At 45.5% G+C, this 11,761-nt stretch overlaps 1 protein-coding gene across 1 annotated transcript in view; it reads right to left on the reverse strand.

Moving 5' to 3' along the window:
• The window catches only part of STX8 (syntaxin 8), a 348,959-nt gene that overhangs the window by 256,499 nt on the left and 80,699 nt on the right, over nucleotides 1-11,761 (reverse strand). The window contains exon 6 of the mRNA XM_011958612.1: nucleotides 11,354-11,446. Within this exon, the coding sequence (XP_011814002.1) occupies nucleotides 11,354-11,446 (93 nt within the window). The remainder of the gene's footprint in view (nucleotides 1-11,353; nucleotides 11,447-11,761) is intronic.

Genomic DNA, 11,761 nt, shown 5'->3' on the forward strand with positions numbered 1-11,761 from the left:
TGAGCTACTCCGCCCAGCCCTACCACATCTCTTTCAGACACTGATAGAGGATGCATAGAGGTAGCAAAGATATGCAAGATGTAAACAACATAATGAACAAGCCTGGCCTAATAAATGTATGTAAAACCATGCCTCCTCCAGACTAGAGACTCACATCCTCTTCAGCCTACACTGAGCAGTTACAAACTTGGAGCTGTTTCTAAGCCTCAGAGAAGACCTCAACAAGTTCAAAAGAACTGGTATCATGCAAAACATAATTCTCCCACCCCCATGCAACTGAATGAGAAAATCAAGAAGAAGATGATTTAAAATGCGTATGTTTGGAAATTTAGAAACAATGGATTAAAGAAAAAAAACAATGGCAATTATAAAATATAAGGAAATTAATGATAATAAAAGCACCAAATATCCATATTTGTAGAACGCAGAAGTGCTTTTTTTTTTGAGATGGAGTCTCGGTCTGCCTCCCAGGCTGAAGTGCAGTGGTGAAATCTCGCCTCACCGCAACCTCCGCTTCCTGGGTTCAAGCGATTCTCCTGCCTCAGCCTCCCGAGTAGCTGGGATTACAGGTGCGTGCCATCACACCCAGCTAATTTATGTATTTTTAGTAGAGATGAGGTTTTGCCATGTTGGTCAGGTTGGTCTCGAACTCCTTACCTCAGGTGATCCGCCCTCCTTGGCCTCCCAAAGTGCTGGGATTACAGGCTCGAGCCACTGCGCCCAGCCCAGAAATGCTATGTGAAGGCTGACTTACAGTCTTTTGCATACATGAAAAGGAGAAACAGTATAAATTAGCATGGAGCCCTAGTCCTGTTCTAAATTACTACTAGCATAAATATGATGCTGACTGAGAAATACTGCTTTTGACTAAAAAAAAAAACAAAGTCCTTCCTAGGAGGTAAATCCCTCATAGTTTTTAGGGCCTGTGAGGTTTTCACACTGTGAAGCCCTCCACGCCCTGGCTCATGACTCCTCCACAACTTCATCTGCATACATGATCCTTGTGACTTGTTGTTTTCCAGCCACATGATACATTTATACAGAAATATAAAGCCTTTTGATTTCTCCAGCTTGCAAAGTTCTCTGTAGCCTCTGAGATCTCACAGGAGATATCCCCTTTTTCCCTGCAACTCTTCCCTGGCCACCTCGTCATCAGCTCCCTTCGGCCCATTACTGAAGCCGCAGCCGCCTCTTCCTCACCATCCCTTCCACAGCCTCCTGTCCTTTTCCTTGACCGTACTTATTAAAATCTGATTAAATGCCTTATTTTGAGATGTATTTGTTTATTGTCTCCCTCCCCACACTAGATTGTAGGAATGATAAAGGAAGGGACTTTTAGTTGTTATTGCTGTTTTTCACTATCTAGGGGGCCAGCCACACATGCAGCTGGTACTCAGTAAACACCTGTTGAAAGGATAAATGCCCCTTTGCCAATATGACTATTTCTTCTCCCCAAAAATAGCTGAACTCTCTCAGTTTAGATACATTATCGGCTGTGGGACAATGAAAAAATATATATACTTAATATATAGTATACTGTATATAGGCCAGGCATGGTGGCTCACACCTGTAATCCCAGCACTTTGGGAGGCCGAGGTGGGTGGATCACCTGAGGTCAGGAGTTCAAGACCAGCCTGGCCAACATGGCGAAAACCCGTCCCTGCTAAAAATACAAAAATTAGCTGGGCGTGGTGGCACACGCCTGTGATCCCAGTGACTTGGGAGGCTGAGGCAGGAGAATTGCTTGAACCCAGGAAGCAGAGGTTGCAGTGAGCCGAGATCGTGCCACTGCACTCCAGCCTGGGAATATATGTTATAAAGTATGCATAATATACATGTATTATATATATAAATATATATTAAGTATATATTCATATATTTTAAAGTATAGATATATGTTATAAATTATATATATATAAAAATTATATGCATGGGAGAATTTTATGTCTCCCTGATTTTCAGTAAATCATAGAGACAAAATTACAGAATCGATAAGTAGCAAATTAAGTAATTTTACATGGAAACCACTGACTCTACTTTGTAGCATAGGGTGATGGTCACGCTGATACCGCAAGCCCTGACCCCCGCCTCCTGCCAGCTGTCCTGGCCCCTCTCCTGCCCATGCTATCTAGACCCTGGGTACACTGACTGACTGGCCTTCTCTCAAGGTTCTCGACCATGTTATGCTCCTTTGCGTTAAGGGCCTTCGCCTATGCCCTTCCCTCTGTTTGCAAGGGTCTTCCCTTTGCTTTTCATACAGGTAACTCCTGTTTATCCTTTTCAATCTGTTCAAATATCGTTTTTCCAGGAAAGACTTTTCTAACCCTCAAACCATGCCAGTTCTCCTGTTCCACATTCGAACAGGTTCCTGTGTTACCACTGTCTCTAACTGTGTATCTGTGCAGTATCTGTCCAGCAGCTGCCTCCCTGATGAGAACAAAAAACTCCAGGAGGGGAAGGAGCCGTGTCTGTTGCCACGGCTGTATATGTGGATTCTGGCACAGTGCTTAGTACATAATAGGCATTCAATATTTGTTTAGCGAATAAACAATTTGGAGAATGTACTGAGGAAGCAAGTATGTTATTTTGGATTTAGGAAAAATACCTTACTATGTTTAATAAAGCTTTTTCTTATTAGGAAAAGAAAAAGTTTATTTAATCTAGAAAACGGATAGCTACGGAGCTAGTCAGTAAAACGTTCAAACATACGTGTACAAATGTGGACAGGAGAAAGGTGAGCTGCTGCCACTGCTGCTGACTTTGCACATCAACTTCCGGGAAGATCTTAGAAAGTACAGGTGACTCTAGGGCACAGATCACTAAATTAGGGAGTCCTTCCAAAAGATGAAAAGATGGCATGGGGTAGGGGAGAAGGATGACCTCATAAACTCATTCCAGTCCAAAATTCTCTGAGACGAAGCAACTTGCAAGTTTATTTATGAATGAAATGCAGACTTGAGAAGCCACTCCATGAATCCTAGCAGCCAGCCAAAGTCCACAGAATGAAATCTCAATAAAGAAAACTTGAATTCAGACCAACACAGCCACGTAGAGAAAACCATTTCCTCACCTGACATCAATGTCTATCTATACTCCACATTAGGAGGGGGCAGGTGTTAGGTTTCTATGCCAATTTCTTTTCCTTTTTTTGTTTTTTTGAGACAGAGTCTCAAAAAACAGCTCTGTCACCCAGGCTGGAGTGCTGTGGTGCGATCTCGGCTCACTGCAAGCTCCGCCTCCTGGGTTCACGCCATTCCCCTGCCTCAGCCCCCTGAGTAGTTGGGACTACAGGCGTCAGCCACCGCACCAGGCTAATTTTTTGTATTTTTAGTAGAGACGGGTTTCACCGTGTTAGCCAGGATGATCTCAATCTCCTCACCTTGTGATCTGCCCACCTCGGTCTCCCAAAGTGCTGGGATTACAGGCGTGAGCCACTGCGCCTGGCCTCCTATGCCAATTTCTAAAAGCCTGCTTGACCCATGAAGTGCCTCATGCCACCAGGAAATGCACTCAGAGTCCTCAGCATAGCTCTTCCGGGTTACAGCTCTGGGCTGTGGATGAGGGTGTCTCCCTGCTCAAGTTCCACCTGCCAAGCAGTAACAGGAACTCCCTCCACTTCAAATCATTCCATATTTCCTTTAAAAGACAGTGTTCAGAGTCAGCAGTGTAGCATCCTGCTTCAGTCACTGCACTGCCTGATTCTTCCATGTGAAACTCCCTCTGTCTCCCCTTTGTAAGGACATTTGGGATCGCACTTAGGGCTCACTGGGATAATCCGGGATAATCTACCCATCACAGCAACCTGAACTCTGCCCATCTGCAAAGTCTCTTTGGCCATATAAGGCAACATTCAGAGATTCCAGGGATCGGGACTAGGATATCTTTGGGGGTCATTATTCAGACTACCATGCTCTTCTAATTTTTCAACATAAAAATTCAGCTGAGCAGTTCTAACAGCCCCTTACCATGGTAATTCACTGATGTCTATGCGAAATCTTTATCTGATCCTTTTTTGGAGGCACACAGTCATATTTTATCCTTTGAGGAGCACAGTCATATTTTCTAGCACATTCAAAGGACACGCTGGTCTCCTCAATTCCAGGACTGACGCTATGGAGACAAGTGGTTTTCCTCATCACTGTGGTTCCCAGTGTGGCACACAAAGCAGAGAGGAGATGCCTGCCTGGCCCGTTGTGCCTACACTGTAAGATCTCAATAATCCAGCATCTTGGGCACAGGCAGAGTGAGAATGGCAAGTACTTTTAGGCAAAAATAAGAGACTGGCCCCCTTTGGTAAGGTATCTCCCTATGTCTGCCAGTTTCTACAATGGGGCTGAATTGCTATTTCATGAGCAATAGTTTCATCTTCGTCAACGCCAAACAAACAAAATGCTCTAATACAATTTAGCAGCCATGTAGTAAACACTTTCTACATGTTCACTTTAGGTAGCTATAGTGATCCTGATTTCTGGAAAAACATGTAAAATAACAGTTTCTGAAGCCTTATTCATATTCATTAATTTAACAAATATCATCAATCATTATTTGCCATGTGAGTTAGCACTAGAGATCTAACAATGAATAGGATAGAGTGCCTCCCTTCAAGGGGCTTCCAGTGCAGTGGAGAACACAGACAAGTAAATGTCAATCAGTGAGCGAGGGATGCTATGACTAGGGAAATACAGATTCTAGGGAAGCATGAAAGAAGGAAAAATTTCTTAGAGAAAATGATGCCCAACCTAAGCTAAAAAAAATAAAAGACAGTAGCTAAAGCAAGATGTATGAAGGGTTGAAGCAGGGAGCAGAGATGGAAGAATAGTAATTGGCAGAGGGGAAGGTATTCCAGGCACTGGGAAAAGCTTAATGAAAGCATCAGAGGGTCAGGCATGGTGGCTCACACCTGTAATCCTAGCATTTTGGGAGGCCAAGTTGGTAGACTGCCTGAGTTCAGGAGTTCGGGACCAGCCTGGGCAACATGGTGAAATCCTGTCTCTACTAGAAATACAAAAAAAAAAATCAGCCAGGCGTGGTGGTGCATGCCTGTAATCCCAGCCACTCGGGACGCTGAGGCACAAGAACCGCTTGAACCCGAGAGGTGGAGGTTGTAGCGAGGCGAGACCATGCCACTGCACTCCAGCCTGGGCAGCAGAGTGAGATTCTGTCTCAAAAAAAAAAAAAAAAAAGAAAGTATCAGAGGCCAGGCCTAGCATGCCGGTGCAACTGACGAAGTGGGTCAGTATGGTGGGGTGTATAATTCCAGTGACAGGGAATGCCATGACTAGATCACTGAGAACCAGTCTGGACTTTATCAGGAAGGCATTGGGAGACCAACTTAAAACTAATAATGTAGCTGGGTGTGGTGGCACATGCCTGTGGTCCTGGCTAGCGGGGAGGCTGAAGCAGGAAGATTGCTTAAGCCCAGGAATTCAAGTCCAGCCTGGGCAACATGGCAAGACCCTGTCTCTTAGAAAAAAACCTAATAATGTAATAAGATCTGTGTTCTGAAGACAACACTCTGATACAAAGCGGAGAAAGGCTGAGAAGGAAGTAAGACACGAGGCAAGGTAGCAGGCTATTGCAGTAATCTAGCTAAAGGATGACAGTGGTCCAGACGACACGGGCAGTGAGGAACCAGTATGAACAGATTCTGGTGATATATAGCAAGCACAGCTGACAGGACTGGGTGACTCACCTCATGAGGAAGGAGTAACTGGGCAGACAGAGAAGGCATTCATGGAGAGGGGAGCACTGGGCCTGGCTTCTATTACATATATACATATACCTATTCTGCTTCACAAATAAAACAGAAATAACTCTCAGTAAAAAATGTAGGCCTGCTGTTGTTCAAATTAGAAAGGAGAACAATAAGTAAACCAGATAGTGGGCCAGGCACCATGGCTCACGCCTGTAATCCCAGCACTTTGGGAGGCCGAGGCAGGCGGATCACCTGAGGTCGGGAGATTGAGATCAGCCTGACCAACGTGAAGATACTCCGTCTCTACTAAAAATACAAAATGAGTCAGGCGTGGTGGCACACGCCTGTAATCCCAGCTACTCGGGAGGCTGAGGCAGGAGAATCACTTGAACCTGGGAGGTAGAGGTTGCGGTGAGCCGAGATGGCGCCATTGCACTGCAGCCTGGGCAACAAGAGTGAAACTCTGTCTCAAAAAAAAAAAACTACATAGTAACTCAGAGAGAAAAAATAGGCAACTTAGAGGCTTGATCCAGGAGTTCTAAATCTGACCAGTAGGAGTTGCAGCAAGAGAAAATACAGAAAAACAGAAGAAAGGGAATGACAAAAGAATTTCCCAGAATGGAATCTCTAGATTGTAAGGGGTGTCAAGCATCCAACACAATGAATGAAAATATACCTGCTTTGAGGCATGCTCATAAATAAAAGATCCTAACATGTTCCAGAGAGAAGGAAATAAGTCACCTATACAAGGTCAAGAATCATGATAATGAAGGGCCTAAAAGGAACAAGACCCCAGTGGCAATGGGTCTAGTCCAGTATGCACCGAGATCTTAGATTCCAAACAGCATTTCCCAATAAAAGGAACCAGGGATCCTTGAAGGAACAGCAGATTCCAGGGATAGGATAGAGAAAAAAGGAGAGCTTGGGACATTTTATGCTTCCAGAAAGCAAGGAACTGCTCATAGACTGTCAGGGAAACATCCAAAAGGATTGGCCAGTTTGGGATATTTGGGCATCAAAAGGATGGCGAAGACCTGCGCGCACCAGCAGAGATTTGTTCTTGGCGCGACGTCATCCATCAGATCGTGCCTCTATGATTCTTTGTGGTGTGATTCTTTGCGGTGGCTCAGACCAAAAGGTCTCAGAACACCAGTTCTGTTCATTTTCTTGTTTTAGTGTTCTTTTTAAGAAGCTCTGCTGGGGGTGGTGGCTCAAGCCTGTAGTCCCGATACTGCGGGAAGCTGAGGTGGGAGGATTGCTGGAGTTCAGGAATTCAAGACCACCCTGGGCAACACAGGGGCACCGGGCCCCCATCTCTATAAAAAATAAGTTGAAATTAGCCAGGTGCTGTGGTGCACACCTGTAGTCCTAGATATTCAGGAGGCTGAGGTGGGAGGATCACTTGAGCCTGGGAGATGGAGGATGCAGTGAGCCGTGACTGTGCCACTACACTCCAGCCTGGGCAACAGGGTGAGACCAGAACCACAACTCTGGGTTCTGGAGCAGTGCTGGGTGGTTAGTCATGAGCCCTGTGTGCCCTCCCACCCATAGAGGCCACCTGGAACTGAAGAGCACTAGAATTTGTGGCTGCAAGAGGGGACGTCATCCACTCAACGCTCCACTCGCCACACCCCTACTCAGTGGCCATTAGGGTCTGTCATCACTGGGATTTTCACTTAACTGCTGATCCGTTTCCCCGCTTGGCTTGGTCACTGGCAAAGGAACAGGGTAATTACTGGGGTTGGTCGGGCCCTTTTTAATTCTCTATGAGAAGATTAGAAACTGAATTCCAAAACTGAAGATAATTCAACCTTTCAGCTTTGTGGTTATGCTCTAAGTACAACGTATTTTGTTAGTAAGATTTTGAGACTTGATTCCAAAATGACCTAGCCTATTGTTTTCATTTAATGAAAACCAAGAGAATAATTCAGCAGGCCGGTCAATCACATGTAGATATTTGCAGTCAATATGCTGCCCTTTTCCAGTGCCCCTGACTCCCTATCGCTCAGGTCACCATAAAACTCCAGATGGGACTGCAACCCCATTCTTAACACCTACAGCTATCATGGCCTTTTTTCACTCTAACAAAAGGAATAAAAGCTGATGATGGTCCTGGCAGGGATATAGTTTTTTATCCTCAGTGAGTCTCTGTTCCTGTGACAGAAAATGGCTGACTCTGCCCTATCTCTGAGGAGCAAATGTGCACATTAGCAAACCACCAGCATAGCTGCCTTCTCTCCGGGAGGCCACCACAGAGGAAACCAAGTTTGCATTGGCAACGAATAGAAAAATACCTCCTATGTGTATATGTACACATGTAGCCATCCGGGTATGAAATGGAGATGAGGACAGAGGAGGCATGGAGGAAGCAGCAAAAGGGATGGGGGCAAAATGTGTGAGTCGAAGGACCTCTGACGGTGACTGTGATGCTGTGTATATACATGTCACCATGTGGATGTGCTTCTGTGCATGTGGGGGGTTTAGATCGGTAATGTGAGTGTATGAGAACCAATACAAAGTACAGCGCTAAATACATTCTCCGCATATTTAACAAGGGCACTGGTTCTCAAATTTGGCAGCACCTTGAAATCATCTGGGAAGCTTCAAAAACTACTGATGCTTGGGCCCTACCCTGGAGGTTGTGATTCACTTGGTATAAATTACTGTGGTAGGCCAGGCGCAGTGGCTCATGCCTGTAATCCCAGCATTTTGGGAGGCTGAGGCGGGTGGATCACCTGAGGTCAGGAGTTTGAAAACAGCCTGGCCAACAGGATGAAACCTTGTCACTACTAAAAATACAAAATTAGCTGGGCGTGGTGGTGGGCACTTCTAATCCCAGCTACTTAGGAAGCTGAGTCAGGAGAATCGCTTGAACCCGGGAGGTAGAGGTTGCAATGAGCTGGGATCACACTACTGCACTCCAGCCTGGGCAACAAGGGCGAAACTCCGTGTTAAAAAAAAAAAAAAATTACTGTGGTAGACAGAACAATGGCTCCCTAAAGATGTCCAGATCGTAGTCCCTGGTGTCTGTGAATATGTTAGGTTAAATGGCAAAGGAATCATTAAGCTTGTAGATGGAATACAGGGTGCTCATCAGCTGACCTCAAAATGGGGAGGTGATCCTGGATTATTTGGGTGGGCCCAATGTCATCACGTGGGTCCTTAAAAGTAAAAGAGGGAGGCAGCAGTCAGAGGTAGAAGTGATGCCACATGAAAAGGACTCAATCTATTGTTGTCTTTGAAGATGGAGGAAGAGGTCATGGGCCAAGGCATGTGGCTGAACTTCTCAAAGATGGAAAATCAAAGACATAAATTCTCCCCTACATGGTCGAGAAGGAACAGCCACCCTGCCCATGCCTTAGTTTTAGCCCAGTGTGACTCACATCAAACTTCTGGCCCACAGAACTGTAAGACATTAAGAGTGCAAGTGTGTGTGTGTGTGTGTGTGTGTGTGTGTGTGTGTGTATATGTGGTGAGACAGAGTCTCGCTTGGTCACCCAAGGTAGAGCGCAGTGGTGTGAGCTCACTGCAACCTCTGCCTCCTGGGTTCAAGCCATTCTCCTTACTCAGCCTCCCAAGTAGCTGGGATTACAAGCACACACCACCATGCCCGGCTAATGTTTTGGTATCTTTAGTAGAGACGGGGTTTCACCATGTTGGCCAGGCTGCTCTCAAACTCCTGACCTCGTGATCCACCCGCCTCGGCCTCCCAAAGTGCTGGGATTACAGGAGTGAGCCACCGCGCCCGGCCTATAAAGCTTACTTTCTTATCAATACTATCACTTAAGGAACTGACCAATAACTGAATTATATGCAAATACATAAATTGGCCTGTTCATGTTGGTACCATCAGGAAAAGAACTAAGTTGTCCTCTCTGTGCTGAAACTATTAGAATTGTAAAGAGAGAAGGCTTCTCCATTGAGTTTAGTAACCTATTTATTTGTGACACGATAAACAGATGGAATCGATTTATGACACATAAATGGAACAGCACTGTGGGAATAAATTAACTCACCACCACACCCAGCTAATTTTTCGTATTTTTAATAGAGATGGGGTTTCACCACGTTGGCCAGGCTGGTCTCGAACTCCTGATCTTGTGATCCACCTGCCTTGGTCTCCCAAAGTGTTGGAATTACAGGCATGAGCCACTGCGCCCACCTGATAACCTTTCTTGAAAGCCATTCCATCATGGTAGTATTACTAAAAGCTAAAACCTTAGATGGAATCTTTTACCTTTTCTTTTTCTCTTCCTACTTTGTCTTTTTTTTCCTTTTTTTTTTTTAAGACGGAGTCTCGCTCTGTCGCCCAGGCTGGAGTGCAGTGGCCGGATCTCAGCTCACTGCAAGCTCCGCCTCCCGGGTTTACGCCATTCTCCTGCCTCAGCCTCCCGAGTAGCTGGGACTACAGGTGCCCGCCATCTCACCCGGCTAGTTTTTTGTATTTTTTAGTAGAGACGGGGTTTCACCGTGTAGTCCAGGATGGTCTCGATCTCCTGACCTCGTGATCCACCCGTCTCGGCCTCCCAAAGTGCTGGGATTACAGGCTTGAGCCACCGCGCCCGGCCCTACTTTGTCTTCTTTAAAGAGGAAGCTGGTTTAGCAGCAAAAGCAGTCATGTTAGAATCAGAAGACATGAGCTGGAGTTTAGCTCTGTCACTCACAACTGATGTGGCCTCAGGGGGCCCTACAGTCACTCTGAGTTTCGCCTCTCACATGACGAGGGTGCCGCCTTTGTGATGTTGTGTAGAGATTAAATGAAATGACATAGACGAAAGGGCTTGGCACATAGTGGAGGCTTTCCATAAATGCCAGCTTCACTGCCACTCAACGACTCCACGCTGTCACATGTCACCTCTACCCTGCAGCTGCTCCCATCTCTTCTCTTTGGCTCTGCCCTCCCCCTGAGCCCTGGTACGTCTCCCACTGCCAACCGGACACCTCCACTCGGACCTCTCGCCGGCATCTCTAATTAGACACATGCAAATCGGACTTACCATCTCACCCCCAAACCAGTGTCTCCTCTCAAGTTCCCTGACTTCGTCCCTAACAGTAAAATCACTGGCAATCCCGTGCACCCATATTTCTTCCCCATTCCCACTTCTACAACCTATCCAGGCCCTCCCTCAAGCACAAGAGCCTTGCAGATGCCTCCACATCTTAAACTCTCTCCAATCCATCCTGCTTGCAGTTTGCCAATTCAGATTTTTTCCAACCAGACTTGTCACATCAAACACTGAACAAAGATATTCAAACCCTTTTCTGCCCTGAAGCCTGGTACACAGGATCGAAGAAGAGTAAACCCCACCGGCTGTGGGGATGACATGAGGCCCACACAGCCTCAGTGTACAAAGTGCTGAGCCATTTCGTATCACTGCCACATAAAAGAAAAGCTCTTGGGATGAATGGATCATAAAACACAGTATTGTTAAAAGTAGCTACTGAGAACGGAAAACTTTTTGACCAAATTTCTTTGCATAGTATTTAACAACTATAATCTAAGTCTGCCACAACCCCCACTCCAATGCATTAAACTGTAGCAGTCATCGACATTAAACCACTTCACATGTTGTATAACATTAAACTCATTCAACGAATGCTCAAGCCTTTAGCATTTATGTCAATGGAAAATCTGGTCAATCTCAGACTTATTCTTACCATTTTGTTCATCCAATTCATTCCCAATTTCCTGCCCCATTTGTTTTTGGCGACTTATGATGGAAGAAAGGGCATCAAGGCCTGCGTCCTGTTCTGAAAGAAAAAAGAAAAACAACTAACTAGAAACTAGAAGAAAACAACTTAAAATCCATAAGTATACCCCGGCATGTAACACAACTTAATATATAAATCAGTCAGGAAAAAAGAGATAAAAGAGTTAACATTATCTGAACAAAATTTAAAAATTAAACACCTACCTGACACCTTAAACTAAACTTGCTTTCCAAAAGAATTAAGATTTTAAATATGAAAAACAAGGCCGGGTGCGGTGGCTCACGCTTGTAATCCCAGCACTTTGGGAGGCCGAGGCGGGCGGATCACAAGGTCAGGAGATCGAGACCATCCTGG

The sequence above is a fragment of the Colobus angolensis genome, unplaced genomic scaffold, assembly GCF_000951035.1.
Source record: "Colobus angolensis palliatus isolate OR3802 unplaced genomic scaffold, Cang.pa_1.0 Scaffold47, whole genome shotgun sequence".
In the NCBI taxonomy this organism is placed as follows: domain Eukaryota; kingdom Metazoa; phylum Chordata; class Mammalia; order Primates; family Cercopithecidae; genus Colobus; species Colobus angolensis.